The sequence below is a fragment of the Maylandia zebra genome, linkage group LG7 (assembly GCF_041146795.1).
Source record: "Maylandia zebra isolate NMK-2024a linkage group LG7, Mzebra_GT3a, whole genome shotgun sequence".
NCBI classification, from domain to species: domain Eukaryota; kingdom Metazoa; phylum Chordata; class Actinopteri; order Cichliformes; family Cichlidae; genus Maylandia; species Maylandia zebra.
The window spans coordinates 19,160,797-19,176,551 of record NC_135173.1 but is presented as its reverse complement, the minus strand read 5'-3'; the positions used below and the strand labels follow the sequence as shown (position 1 = coordinate 19,176,551).

At 39.1% G+C, this 15,755-nt stretch overlaps 2 protein-coding genes across 2 annotated transcripts; one reads left to right on the top strand and one right to left on the bottom strand.

Moving 5' to 3' along the window:
* Positions 1 to 198: 198 nt before the first annotated feature.
* Positions 199 to 4,379, top strand: szl (sizzled). The gene is made up of 4 exons (XM_004563787.4): positions 199 to 3,131; positions 3,245 to 3,411; positions 3,547 to 3,639; positions 3,749 to 4,379. The coding sequence occupies exons 1-4, from the start codon at positions 2,851 to 2,853 to the stop codon at positions 4,057 to 4,059; spliced, it is 852 nt and encodes a 283-aa protein (XP_004563844.1). The 5' UTR covers positions 199 to 2,850; the 3' UTR covers positions 4,060 to 4,379.
* Positions 4,380 to 6,544: 2,165 nt separating this feature from the next.
* On the bottom strand, positions 6,545 to 10,872 carry dbx2 (developing brain homeobox 2). The gene is made up of 4 exons (XM_004563856.3): positions 10,384 to 10,872; positions 9,441 to 9,524; positions 7,364 to 7,548; positions 6,545 to 7,135 (listed from the first exon to the last, which is right to left on the bottom strand). The coding sequence occupies exons 1-4, from the start codon at positions 10,658 to 10,660 to the stop codon at positions 6,950 to 6,952; spliced, it is 732 nt and encodes a 243-aa protein (XP_004563913.3). The 5' UTR covers positions 10,661 to 10,872; the 3' UTR covers positions 6,545 to 6,949.
* Between the last annotated feature and the right edge of the window lie 4,883 nt (positions 10,873 to 15,755).

The following is a 15,755-nucleotide window of genomic DNA, read 5'->3' as shown; positions in this document are numbered from 1 at the left end:
TCCTCATGTGGGTAGAAACTTCGAAATAAACATAATTCTGAGCTAAATATGATACATTTACCTAATGAGGGACAATAAATTATATTTCTATAAGCTGTAAGCTGAAAATTTGTATTTTATGCATTTAAACAGGGAAATTCATTGAAAAACTAAAAATTCTGCGTATAAATATATATGCGTAGCTTACTCGATTTTAGGTATTTAGTGTAAGAATCACTTTAACTTAAATGAAAATGGTAACAGGTAATGATGGACTGTTTAAGTCCATATGACAGCCCTGAACTTAAAAGTTGATCGCTTGGTCGTACAGATCCTCTGCTCAATGTCTATGAAAGCCAGATGGTGCAGAATATGTAGGAAAATGGCTAAAGCTACTCTTAATTGTTGGCTTTAAGGGATAATTGTCCAAGCTAGACCGTCTACTGTATTAAGACAGAGCTGCTCAGGTATTAGGATCACTACACTATCACCTTTTCACTGAGGTAGGGGCAGGCAACACATTACCAAGACAGACACTGTGTCTACAAGGCATCCATTAGGCTCAACAATAGATCCCTGCTGGGCACTCAGCAGGGGGAGCTTGTTAAATGTGTTGACCTATTCTCCCAAATTAGTCTTGAACTATTGTTGCTCAGTTAGTCCCCATCTTACTGACTGTACTCGTCTACCCAAGCTCTGGAACCAGTCTCCGCTCATCAGATTGTAAAAGTTGACTAAGCTGTTGCTCATTGGAGGGCTTGCAACCATGGAGGGCTCAATGGTGCATTGTCCTCACAGCAGACAGCGTTGACACACACAAATGTGGTCAGTCAGAAAGCACTTTACTTTGTCATCTCTGATCACCAGCCACAGGAGGCTGGTTAGGATAGAGCCTTCTTGTTTGTAAGAGAAAGTCTTAGTGGCATCAGCCTCAGATACAGATCTAAACCTAGAGACAGACGACATCAAAACAAACATGACGATGCTGTAATGGAGTTCTGTTGTATTGACAAATGAGTGTCTTTATCTATGGTTGACAAATAAAGATGAGACCTTTGGTCTGTTGAATGGGTTTTTGGGATGCACTTTAGGCATAATTCTCACTGACGGTGAATGCTATACATTGCTGCGTTATTAAATTATTTATTGTTATTATTTTGTTAAAAAAAACTTAAAAAGGGTATTCTTTGACATATTTTCTCAGGATATTTTTCCCACCTCAAATGTACATAGGAAATTTATGGACATGTTACTAGAGAAAGAAGAATTGAAATGGTCTAAATTCTCTAAACTGATCTGGAATATGTCATTATGTCACTGCATTGGTTAATGAAACAGGAATTTTCTCAGCTTCTATTCCATGAAATGGATAAATTAAAGAGTTTACATCTGGATCTGAGGTTGGGTTATTGGTAGATCAAAGCCAGGTGTGCCAGAGGAGACACTGGTTTGCTAATAAGAACTGGAGGCTCTTCAGATGAGTCTCCAATTAGGAAGCAGGAACACATGAAAGAGGCTTGCCGTATAAGGGAGACAGCCTGACTGTCTACAAAACCTCATTTATTTATTTTTAAATAGAACTTTCAGAGATGCAAAACAACTTCATACACAAACTGCATTCCAAAAACGCTGGGATGCTGTGTAAACAGAAACAGAATGCAATGATTGTTATATATTAGAAACCCATATTTTATTAATGTTAGAACACAGAAATATTGTGGAACAGTTCCTTAACATAAATTTGTTAAGGACTGGTGAATATCTAATGAATCGTCTAAATAAAATTGTTTGAAAATTACGCAAATCTGGAGAAATCTCTGTGCGCAAGGCTGAAAATCATTGGAAATGTCAGGCCGAAGGTCATTTAAAATGGACCGAAGCGAACTGGAAAAATGTTCCACGGTTAGATGAATAGAAATTTGAAATTATTTTTGCAAAACATAGACTCCACATTCTCTACACTAAAGAGGAGACAGACCATCCAACTTATCACCACTCAGTTCAAAAGCCTGCACAAGTGAAAGCACATCATTAATACTTAAATGCACATACAACCTTTAAAACAGCATCCTGACAAAACAATTTTCACTCTTTAGCAAGACTATCCTAAACCTGTAACTGCAGCTATTACAACGTGGCTTTGTATAGTTGAAGAGTCTGTGCACTGAAATGGCCTAAATGCCATCCAGACCTTACACCAACTAAAACCATTCGGAGCATCATAAAATGAAAAATAGGAAAAGAAGACCCGGGACTGCTGAGCAGCTGAGATTTTATAACAAGCAAAAATGGGACAACACTCCCAAAAATCCAGCAGCTGCTCTCCTCAGATCTCAGACATTTACAGACTATTGTTTAAAAAAACAGTAATGCTACACAGTCGTAAACGTGACCCTGTCACAACATGTCACACCCTGTGTGTGTGAAATGTTGCTGCCATCAAATTCAAAATGACCTTTTTTCCCCCTGAATACTGAAACTTTCCTTTTTTCTTTCTCATGAACATTTTTGTGCCCTGTAGACCTATAAAAGCGAATGCAGGAGACCGTGTGACTTAACTGAGTGGTGAAAGTTGGGGCTGGGATTCCCCAGTGTTTCCCCCTCCCCGCCCCCCTATTCCACACACCATCTGCTTACTGCCACCCCCCCTGTCGTCTGCGGTCATCACAAAACAAGTCGTTATCTCCAAAGACACGTCTCTGCATCTTTGATTGGTGGTTGATAACAGACCTACAGACTCATGGGGCTGGCTGACCTTGCTGTATATATATCATGCCATTTCAGCAGAGACTGGCAACAAGAAAGCTGGTTTAAAGCTCTCCCTGTTTATCCTTGTGTCCTCTCCTGGTTTGGCTTTCTGATCCTGACATTATGGCTGTTTTCTTCACTGTGGCTCTTATGACTATGGCTTGTCCTTTACTGGCATTTGACATGGGTCAGTCTACTCGTTGTGTTGCCATTCCCCACAAGATGCATGTCTGCAAAGATGTTGGATACTCAGAGATGCGTTTGCCAAACTTTTTGGGCCACAGTAGCCTGGAAAGCGAGGTGGTGCCACATTCAGAGGATTGGAGGCCGCTGTTGCAGACAGGCTGCCACCCTCAAGCACAAGCCTTCCTCTGCTCCCTCATTGCCCCTGTTTGTCTTGACACGTAAGTAGATTTTCTGTGTTGAGCTTTGCTTTCTTTTTATTCTTTTCTTTAATAATCATGACCGTTGTAATCTTGTTTGTTCACTGTGTAACATCTTGTTGCTATTTGTTCAGTTTCATCCAGCCCTGCCGTAGTCTGTGTGTGGCAGTGAGGGAAAGCTGTGCCCCAGTGCTTGCCTGCCAAGGACACTCATGGCCTGATGTTCTTGACTGTGACCGTTTCCCTGCTGAGGAAGACATGTGTCTTTCTCACCATGGAAAACCTGGCATCTTTTCTAAAGGTAAAGACTACATGTTCATTATTAAGGATTATAATGTTTAATTCCACTGGAATAATAGAAAACCAGTTCCTTACTCTTTCAGGTTGTTTTATGATTACCACAGTTATTTTAAATAATGTTTGATTTTTATCGCAGGGTTGCCTAAATCTGCCTGTCAAAACTGTCCTTATGTGGAAGAGGCTCCTGAATCAAAAACAATCTTGGATTCTTTCTGCAGCCATGATTTTGGTACGTTCAAAAAATCTCTCAAAAAGCTGCGGTATAGTCACATCTGTTTGTTTTTGTCACAACTTCCGATTTTCCTGGTGTTTATTATTATTCATTTTTTCCTTTACAGCTGTTACTGCCAAACTCCACCGTCTTCGCCTACCCACAGGAGAGCCAGAATTTGAAATTGAGGGGCGGGTCGAGTTTATCCGTCAGGGTCCTCTGTTGCCTTATGACACCCAGCATCTGCTCCAGCAGTGGCTCCTTATCAACGTTAGATGTGCCCGTGCCCTTGTGCGTCCTGGGAGGTCACAGCTTTATGTGCTGACTGGTTCTGTGCAGCATGATGGGACCCTTTCTCTGACTCGTGTCTTCCCTTGGCACAGAAAAGATGCAAACATTGCAGTGGCATTTCGAAAATGGAAGCACCACAGATGTTGAAGGGACATGGACCAAAACAGGAGCTTGAAATCTGTGTTTTGAGGCACAGATGGAGCTCAGTGGCACTGGGTTTTAAGAAGCATTTGTAAAAGAGGGTAATTGTTATGAGAACAGACTCTGACTCAAGCAATTTGCTCATCTGAGCAGGTCGCCGTCTCATTTCATCTTTGTTAGTGCTTTTGTTAGCACACTGAATTAAGACGCACTGAAACCTGTACATAGTATTATACATATAAATTTATAGTAGATTATATTTTCTGTTAAAAGCTGTATTTATGATGTTCCGTGTGTTGTTTGGAATAAATGACAATAAAATAGTCGTCCTATGAAACCACATATTTGTGAGGTTTCTTTCCCTCATGCTTATGCTCAAAAGCCTTGCTTTAGCCTAGTATGTTTATCTCTTTATTACAACCGTTATTTAGTTATTGCTCTTACAAGAGAGAACTAATAAAAATCAGAAATAAAAACCACGTAACACTTATGTCACCACAAGGTGGCACACTAATGCCACTTGTTCTGAAACATTGCATAATACAATGTAAAACTAACACCTAGCATGCAGTAATGGTTACAAATTGGATTGCCTATAAATTGTTCTGCATAAGATGCCAAACTGTTTTAAATGTCTTGATCACTATGTTCACAGCGTGAGGCCCATTCTGTGTAATGCTAACGAGAAGATCAATCACTCCCTTTACATTTGAATAGTCTTGTTTTCACAGCTCGTCCAAACAGACATAGTTCATGAACAATGGATGTGTTTGGTACTTTTGAAAAATCTCCTTTTGGGTTTTATGTTGTCTTGGAGTTTAAAATAAATGCTAAATATTTGACTGTTTTGGTGAAAGCCAATTCAGCCTCGGGAATAGCTGTGAAGTAAAATCATCAGCATTCCATATAATACACAATGTGTCACATGTCTGATGTGATGAAGGTTACTTTGATAATGGTCATTTATTTAAAATCATTTATGTGAACTGAAAATGAATAGGAGACAAGCGCAACAAATTAAAATCTTTTATTTATCCCCAATAATAATGTTCTTTATTTGAAATGTCTGAGTAAGTCTAGTGTCTGTAATACTTTTTCCCGTGTGGGTACATTGGCTAAGTTGCTAAATAAGCAAATTGTATGACATGAAAATATCATTTTTATCCACTACAAACAAATTTGTGTTTGTGGAATTTAAGAATGGTGTTTTTTTTTTTTCTTTCTAATTGTTCATGCCTGAATTTTCAATGCGTGGCAACGCGCTGGTCCCGATGGACAGGCGGGATTCCATGTTCCCTTCCATTCAGATCTCTCTATTTCATAGAGTCACACAACAGTCTTCAAGAATGCATGGCATCTCACAGACCTGCATGCTAAATTTGTGGGGTTTTTTCATGCTTAACAATGATCATCAATCATTACCCATTAGCCTTTATCTGTCATTCATTTATCATCATCAACCACCCTCATTTGAGTTGCCATTAAAACAAAACTATAATTGTGTAGTTTGTTTCCCCGTGTTCACAAAACAAAAATATTATTTCTTTCTTAACCAACAGAAAGTTCCACACATGGTAACCAAACACCACGTGACCAAGAGAATACTCAAAGACTGAAAGTGAGTTCATGATGTTGTTAATGATAAAGACATATGGTTAAGATAAGTAATGTCACTCAATCATAGTAGCAAGACATTTTTTTGGTATGGTGACTGGAGTGATGTTTTAAAGCAACAAGTTATTTAAGCTTTTCTTTCACATGCAACAACAACAACTGACAGGGTTGATTCTGACGTTATCTGTGGGTCTGGAATGAGCTCCTGTCACAACTACTGGAGCATGTAACGGGATCACAATCAGGATCAACTAGTACAGCTTCAACAAGGGTCTAGGGCTCACTGATACAGTGCATTTTAATGATTCACACTGCAGTTGAAAATGTTTCACTTTGTGTTCACTGCAAATCTCAGACGATTTTTTATGTTTGCAGGAATGAAGTATAAAATATAATTATGGCAAATTATGAAATATATATTTTGCGTCTTCTTAATACTCAAAAGTTCACTTTTAGTCCATATATAAATCCATCATACAATGCATTCTTTGAAAGAATTTGTTTTTTCCCTTTTATTCTTTTCAGCACATATTCGAAACATGGGTTACATCTCTGCATAGAGTTTAGTTGTTCTTCAGACTTTTTCTGGCTATAAACAAGGAGGATTCGACCATCATAACCTGCTGCTTCTGCAGAGACTCCAATAAAGTCAAAAATCATCTCTGCAGCCTGAAATGCACTCAGCTGGACTGTGATCACGATAGCGCGTGATCTATATACAATTCTGTTTTAAACAACAATTCATTATGGTTTTTGATACCTTCATTGTAATTATGCTCTTCCATTAACAAGATTATATTTAAGAGCAATGAATAATATATAGTAGGGTGATCACTAAGCACAAACAATGTCTAAAACAGGAGTTATCGAAATGCTTTATTTACAGTTGGACAAAAATATTTACAAAATATAGAAAGTGAAACATGAGTTCCAATGGACTTGGATTACAAACAAAGCATAAGTGTAGAGCTTATGAAAATGTGAAATATAAAACAGCCTAATATGGAAGTGCAGTAAATGAAGTGAATCATTCCGGCCTTTAATGGACTCCAATTACAGTCTCTCCTGGAAATACTTGTCAGGGTAATAGCCATGAAACTGCTTACTGAAGCCAGTGCACTGCAATGTGATTGACCAAGCAGCTGAACCAAATTGCATTTATCATGCCAAGAAACGTGCCATACACAGACAATGTTTCATCCATATATTTTTAGAACCATCAGAGTATTGTAGTCTTTTTATTTTGTAGATGTAAAGTTTGCCCTCCATACATTATGACCTCTCATGTGTCTTTGGCACTCTTTTGCTTTGATGATCTCTCTGTTTTTGCATTAGTGTAATTCTGTGGTTCTTCTTCCTGACCAAGACCGCGGGCCATGAGCTCATCCATTGGGGAACGAATGTTATGAACCTCCTTCTCTTTACAGTTTCGCCACTTCATGCGCCGGTTCTGGAACCAAATCTTTACCTAAAGCAGTGCGACAGTGTAAAGGTTTTAGTTCAGTTTGTGAAGTCCTTCATTATAATTATGTTAGCTTCTCATTTTAAGTTGTAAATGCAGTTTAGAGATCTTGGTCACTGTGTGGAATTTAGGTTTGATCTTTAAGGTGAGCTGTTACAGCTGTCACTTTCCCCTGCACCCTTTTGTAAGGCAGGATCACATATTCGAAACATGAGCTCATTTGAATTCGATTACCTGTGACTCCTTAAGGCTGAGATTAGCTGCCAGTTTGTTCCTGTCTGTCTTGCTAATGTACTTCTGTCTTCGAAAGGTCCTCTCCAGCTCTTTCCTTTGTTCTTCAGAGAACACAGCTCTCCTAAGGATCCCTCTACGTGAGTTTGGACTTGCATTAGCAGACCACATCTGAATGTTTGCTCCCTCTGAAAGTGAATTAGAGGAACAATAACATGTCAGTTTATTGACATCAGTTTCAAGTACTAGACATATTCAATGGGCTATTTATTAGAGCAATAAAAATCAATGGTGGGTGGTTCATCTCTGCAAGGTAGGTTGTAACACATACTGTATCAGTTTAAACAAAAAGTGTAGATTCATGAAAAAACATCTTGGAGAAGGTAAGTAGCAGACAGTGGAACACCAAGGTAGTGTCTTATAAACGGAAACAGGTTATTCAAGCTTTGGATAAAATCGGATCTTCTCCACATTTATAATATATCCACTTACTGTTTCACATTTCCTACTTTTTCAAACCCAGTTGTCTTTGTCACACTTACTTTATCGCACATTCTTGAATCCTCTTTCTATTTGTCCAATTTAACAAACTGAGGGTGACTAAATGAGAATAGAAAACCATTTCAACCTGGAAAAAGGAGATTTGGTGACCTGAGAGGGCCAATACCACGCTGCTTCACTCACAGGTGCACACACAACAAAAGTCAAGTGAAACAATTTATCTGATCTATTCAACATTGCCTTTTTAATCTGTACGACAAATCTGCACATAGACCACCTCTAGAGAGCACAAAACTGGTTTGGACATGCTTTTCACTTCTCTATTGGCATTCAATAGCTTTTACTTAAATAGCTGATTACCAGGTCATTCCTGGGCAACGTGTGTCTACTCTAGTGGGCCAACTATAGAGCCATATGGGACACCAACAATAGAGCTGTTCAATGGAAATGCCATTACTCGATGGTTCAGTGGCCCAACACTAAATCTTTTCTCTTGCAAGTTTGAAGCCAGTTTGTATGTGAAGATGAGCTCAAATAAGTCTATAAAAGTCACTTTCATTGAATGCTTTATGTCCTAGTCAAGAGGTCTTCAATGGGCAGGAATGAGAGTTGAAGGACAGGAGAAAGACGGGGGGTCGGCGAACCAAGCCCTGTAGCCACACAATGGGTGGGGGATGTTACTTGTCCAGCCCTCTTCTACTGAAAAATGGGAGACTTTTTTGTGCTTAGTGGAGTTCATTGCTGGAGTGAAAAATTGCAGCGAGGTCGCGTGTGGATGGTGGAGTGAAAGTGGCAATTGGTCATGGCTAGAGTTGGCATTGTTTCGTTGCCGGGCACTGTGGGAAAGTGTCAACCTACTAAGGGGACCCCAGGGACTTGTGGGATGACGGCTTTCTGATTTGTGCTATTTTGCACGACTCTTGACAGGCATCACAGGGTGCAGAAACTAATAACTTCCAATTAATGAGGGAAAATGACCAAATATCAGAACTGCCTGACTTATTTCAGTCTTTTAAATGATGATGAAGAATTAGTACTCTTCACAAATCCTAAATTAGATACTTTGAACCATGCTTTAAAAAATGTAAATTTTCCTTCAGTGGAAGCAGTAATAGCTTTTGTAACTGTTGCCTCATTTTATTCACCTTGAAAGTTTTATTTCAAACTCTTTGTGTTGCCACCCAAACTTGTTAATGTGCTGAGGGAGTAAAGCTTTGAAACATTTGGCCTTACTCAGCAGTAAGAATCACCCACACCTGGTAATTATTATCTTAATATAGCAGAAGACAAGATGTTTATTAGTGCTGCATATTTGCACTATTAAATGTGTATTTGCATGTACAAAAAAAGGTGCGTGTCTGTGTAGGGGGGCCTCTGGGACTCTTAAAAGCCTTGCAGCCCACCCCTCTTTCCCTTTCCTAAACAACCGTGAATGCTTATGAATAGAGCTGTGCAGAACTGAACGGAGAATTAGCTCTTTGGCATTGCATCGGTAATTAGCTGTGGAGAGCATGGGAGACCCTGCTGCTAATGCTTAGAGAGTAGCTGAGGCATTGCTGATGAGGCATAAAACACTCACTGGAGAAGACAGGAGGGGGGCTGGACCCACCGCAGCATGCCAACAGATACTGCGGGCTCGGCAGGAAAACACTGCTCAGCACATCTGCAAACACAGGGACAGTCAGATAGGGTAATGCGATTGCCAGGTGTGATATCTGTGATCCCCAAAAGCACTTACCTGAATCACTAAGCTCATATTTCTGAAGGCCTACAAAACTGAGTCTCAGATTGTATTTAAACATTAACGGTTTTAAAATAAACTGGCATTTGTGCGAATTATGATTTAACATTTTCAACGATTTTTAGAAGTCAGATTTTGTAGAAACTAAGTAAATAGTAAAATTGATGCATTTACTTACATCTTCGCTTACCAGTTGTATGTTGACTAAGCTGTTATCAGTCACTAGTTTTCTGTCTTTTAACTGACATTTATTTGCAAATCTGCATAGAATTTAGAGACTGTTCTGTTAAATATTTAGACTACATGTAATGACATTTTTTAGCATTTACAAATTGATGTTAAAAAACTATTACTTTTTTTTTTTTTTTTTTACAAAATGTTGTTATTACTCAGAAATAAGTGATTATTATTTCTTTCATGCAAGGGTATAAATCTGTTAATTATCTGTTCATTTTTTCATGTCTTGGACTCACACATGACACTATTAGCAAAGATGGATATACTTACCTACTTTCATGTTTTATAAAACCTCTAAGCAGCATCAAAAGTAGCAGTATTACATTATTAATTGAACAATGTTTTTCCTCTACATATCTGGGTTTGATAGATGGTGAAAGACCGGGGGGAAAAAATTAGTGTGATTTGAATGTAAAGTTGTAGCTTTACATTCATAAAAAAAAAAAAAAAAAACTACATTACATTACAATCAAATTAAAACATACAAGGAAAAACAGTTTACATTTTGTTTAAAGGTTCACTTGCATAAAATCAATCTCTTTACCAGAACGTGGCAGATGTGGCCCTCCTAAGTCTTTCACTGGCCGAAGACTTTGGGTCCGACTTTCCAAGGCTCCGTCCTCAGGGCCCCAGGTTCTCCTTGGGTATTCACACGCTGCTCGTCTCAGGTGTCCACTCGTTGTCCATTTTGAAGCGGCTGAAGGTGTCTGAGACTGCAGCAGATTGTCGATAAGAAAACTCTTTCCTGAGCTCCCATATCCCGGTACAGCAGGAGGACAGCCAGCCATATTCTTCCTGGTACAGCTCTGAACTGAGACCATCCTGATCACACAGTGACCTGAACACTAGAGTTTCCTCTTCAGCAGTCACAGCCCAGTGACACTAAATTCTCCTTTAATCCCTTTTTGAGTGACTAGGCCAACTTCATTAAACTCTGAAAAAACAACCACAAAAAAACCCAAAAAACCCCCAAAAGTTGTCTGCTCTTCCTCCTTCGGGCCTGCACTATGCTACAGGACTGTGTCACGATTGGCCGAGGGGCTCTAATGTGCTTCTCAATTCAGATAAGGCTGGGGCCTTTCTGGAGTGGCAGAAGGTGGGTCTGGCTCATTCATTATGTCAACTAGCCTATTAAATGATCGACACCAGAGACAATGAAGTGCTGGCCAAAGTTTAGCATGCACCAAACACTCTTCTGCAGTAGTAAATAGTTCTCTCCTTTCTCCAGCCTCCTTCGGAGCTCTATTGTGCACCATGCAAGCACCTCCGTCGTTCATTTGTGCTCTGTAAGAGTTGTTTTCATTGCTGAAGGTTTAAAAAGAACATCTTGCGTTTTTCTGGAATATCAGTTGGCAAATTAATCCGATTGTAATGTTTTTGCCTCACTTATAAGCAAATTTCAGTTGGGTCATAAAAAGAAAGTGTCCAGTTGTTTTTCTAAATCACTTGCACAAGACACCTTGCACTGTTTACAAGATAACTGGGCTTATTTAAGCATGCAGTTTAATTTCTTAATAAATAATGGAAAAACCCTTAATTTTTTTAGTTAAAATAAACCTTTTGAGTGAAATTTACAATTTTTCATCGTATTTTTCTTCCCTCTGGTTGCAACTGATATTAGTTGCAATTTAGGGTATTTTTTTCTGTAACATATTATATGAAATAAACAGTGCAATGAGCAACATTTGTTTATATTAGAAGACAAACCCTCAGAACTATGACTTGTTCAGTTTTGGTAATTGTTGCAGAACTCTATTTGTCAGCTTTAAAAATTTTACATGTACAAATGATTTTACAGAGATCCATAAAGCTCCTCAGGCAGAAAAATCAAGCACTTAAATATTCAGTTTTCACTATATGGATTGTATGTGTTGCATATTAGTGTGTTGCAGCTTCGAGATATAGGTGGCCACCCAAATACACACGTGTGTTAGTGTTTTGGCATAAACACATCCAATAAGAGGCTTGTGTAACCTTTCACACTGCAGCTAATGATCCTCAACATTGTCATAGAAAGTCCAACAAGAGGGGCGACAGACCCGTAGTTTAGGCACAGTAAACAGGCATATCCACACTCATCTGGGAGCGTGTTTGTGTGTTTGTGGGGCCGACTGGGAGCGCCAGGCTGCGCGTGTAGATGCCTCATGCTGAGCATGGAAATTGGCCCAGACAGCTCAGGCTATTGTGTGATGGCCAGGGAGCCAAAGGTTGCTTGTAATCAAATTTGAGGTTTTATTCCTCAGGCTGGTGGAGAACGCATAGTGCTCTGTCACATGATGAGTGTTAGCGCGTCTGCGTGCACTTTCCACTGTTGTTAAGCGAGTTCATGTTAACATGCTTCACATAGACCAGTGGCTGTGATAGCCCCCTGAAGCTTTTTGTTCGCCAGAGAGTCATTTGTTTACATGACAGAGAGAAAGCAGGAGGGAAGCCTTGTTTAGTGCTATTTTTAACTGTTTTTGTTTCTTAAATAGCTTATTGTGTATCAAGGCATGTTTTATGTGATAACACTGAGGACTTTCACCGAGTCACGTTCTCTGTTCTTAAATTAGCATTTGAGCAAAAAATGTCAGTGTAGTAAGTTTAAAAGAGGTCAGAAACATGATGACACTCGTCAAAGCATTATGCGTGTCTATTAACTTTGTATATTTCTCTGTGTTCAGTGACTTTTTTTTTAGGTAGAACAAATCTCATCCAACTTTGTGCACATTTTAAAAGGCATCAGTAAGCACGTATCATTATTAAAATTCACCACTGTGTAATTAGCCAGATTCCAATAGAGCTCTCCAGGAGAGGGAGGTATAATTAGGCTTTTCTTGACGGGTAGGTCTTAGAAACACCCTGAAGCAAGTTCATGTGAATTTATTTGATGCCCATCTCTTTTTAGAACTGGAGGGAAAAAACAGGGCTCCCTTCATTCAGATTCCTCACAATGGGTCTGTTGAAAACTAGCACTCTGCAGACCGACTGAGATCCCTTTTCTCTCTTTTTTAACCCCACTAAAGCTCTTAAAAAGATACTGGCCCATTGCACACGCAATTGATATTCCACCACTCGAACTTAATATCGTGAATGGAGGGCCAGGTTCTATGAATCAGGAGGACAATGCGCTTAGTTTAGCAGCAAACTGGCACTTTGTGTGCAGTGTCTATGCCCCAGAACAGGAAGTTTCTAATGTGAGCCTCTCAATTGTGTGCCTATAGAGTTCTAATGAGCTTCTGTATGCTGAGTGAATGGCTGCGGGCCATTCACCATGAGGGCCCAATGAGCCAGCTCACTGCACATGTTCACAATAGGATCCTGGGGGAATGGGAGTGGCTTTGTGGAGCAACTGCTCTGCATGGACAGTCTATAAAGGCTTCAACATACCTAAGACCACATTTTCATTAAGAGTACGGCACATTAAGCTGATTGCAATGAAAAGCTTTTGTTTTTATCTCCACTTTAAAGCTTTGCATGTAGGACACATGAGTCTCTATTATCAAAAGAGAGCGCTGAAAAAAAAGTAATGAGAGTGAATAAATGTATTAAATGAAATAAAGTGCCACTATGGTGTCTTATTGTGTACCTTTCACAAAACAACGTCATGCCTGTCGGATCATATTTGTGGAGCTGTGCGGCACTTAGGCATGAGAAAAACACATAATTTTCAGAATAAAAGGCTGTCAAAGCTGTGATCGAACTTTTCTGAGTTTTCAACGTGTACATATTGCTAATAAAAGGGCAACAATGCAGCCCCATTAATATAGATTTAAAATTATGTTTTCCCTTTACCATCTAAGGTTAGATATGAAATATCTATATATAATTTAATGTAAGTGATTTTGACTCATAATTTGTAATATTCAAATATAGTGTGCAAAAATGTTTTATTAAGCAGTCAGTTTCTACAGAAAATAATAGGGCCCTTAATACAGGGTGACTCTGCTCACAGAGATCTGGTAGTACATAGTTTGTCTTGCTCATTTTTGTCATTTATCTTGATTTATGTCTCATCCCTGAACTCACTGCACTCATAAGCCACTTAAATCCTGCTAGTACCAGGTTTGGCTAACTGCCTTAATTATTTGTGGCATGGATTCAAACCGGTGCTGCAAACATTCCTTAGAGCTTTTGGTCTATATTCACATGCTAGCATCATACAATTGTTCCATCAGCTGCACATAAATGATGCAGATCCTGTTTTTACCACATCCCAAAGGTGCTCTATTAGATTGAGATCTGGTGACTGTGGAAGTGAGCAAAGTGAACTCACCGTCATGTTCAAGAAATCAGTCTGAGCTCATTTGAGCTTTGTGACTTCCCTCTGATGACAGAAACACAGTGGTTAGATTGTGATGGCTAGATCGTCAACCATACTCAAGTAGGCTGTTGGTTTAAATAATATCTGTTGTAATTAGTCTAAGTAGTTGTGTGCTAAGAAAATATCGTCCACACCATGACATCATAAGTCAGGACACAAGTCGCCATGTGACTGGTTAATTAGGTATTAACAACAGTTATACCAAGTAAGTGGCCCGCGAGTGTATGTTGCCCATTTTTCGGGTAGTTCAGCATTTACCCTTTGGCATGGTCCAAGAGTGACACTGTCTGTTTGGCCTCAGTACTGCTCCACTGTGATCGAGTGCCTGCAATACTCTGTCATGTACCCACGATGGCGCTGAGAGAACGGGGACCATCAATATTTTAACTGCGTGATTCCCAAAACTCTGTCTGGTTTTTGCATCAGCATCAAATATTTAAAAATGCAGCTTTGCAACAAATAGCAGATGACTTCCATCAGTCCACCGCAGCTTAATTTAAATATTTTTCCATTTATATTGAAAATAATATTCATAATAATTAAAAAAAAACATGTCAAAGCAAAGGTATTAGAATACATTACTGGGCAGGATGATGCAATAAAACGTTACAGGTTTAATAGAATATAATTCAAATTAGAAACTCAGAAAAGGACATTATAACATAGAAATATGAACCAAATGAATCCCAGGAGACCCCTGTGGGAACAATATGCAAAGTTTTTTTTCTTTCTTTTTTCCCAGCAGTTCATTCGTATTCCGTCACTGCTACTTTAAGTGATTTTAATTTTGTAGATCTTGCATTAGTATGTCTATATGGTATATTTATTTCCTAAGTGAACAAGCCCCTGAGAGCTTTGCAATACATCATCCATCTAGTTTTCATTATTTATTTATTTAATTTTTTTTTTTAGATAAATGAAAGTACCGCTGTTCTTCTGCCTTTGCCTTGAGAGATTTGACGTGCGAGCGCAGGTGTGTGTTGGCAGTGCGCGTGCTTATTACTTTTGATTCTTTGCTGGGCGCATGCTTTAATGACTCTTATTTTCCTGATGGCACTTTAGGAAATGACAAGTTGTGGGCAATACAAAGTAATTACATTTCCTGTGTCTGGACCCAGAAGAAATGGAATTATTAATAATGAATAGTGGGTTGGTCGCCCTCTCAGACAACAGATGTGACACTGCATGAAGAGCCATTGCTTGTCTTTGTTTTGGTCACAATAGCCACCCATTAGCTGCATGCTGTAGATGCGCTCTCAGTTGGTACAGATAATAGCCTGTTTGTCAAAAAACATCTGTTTTGCATGAATTATAATTAAAACAAAACATGTTATTGGCATTGATGAAGGCTATATTGAAGGAGAGGCACATTTAAATGGCAAATGTGCTGGTGTTAATCTAAGGTCCTTGGGATGGATCTGAGCACCACAGCGGCCCATGAATCATATCTGCTGATGCCCACTTGTCAGCTCGACTTCAGAAACCAGCATAGCCAGCAAAAGATGTTTCTTGTCATCCAGGGATTGGCCTGAGTTTGTTAAGGACTTATGATCGATTGCCTCTGGAAAAGTCTTCAATTTATGTTCCTCTGGCAGAAAATTGATCAGGATTTA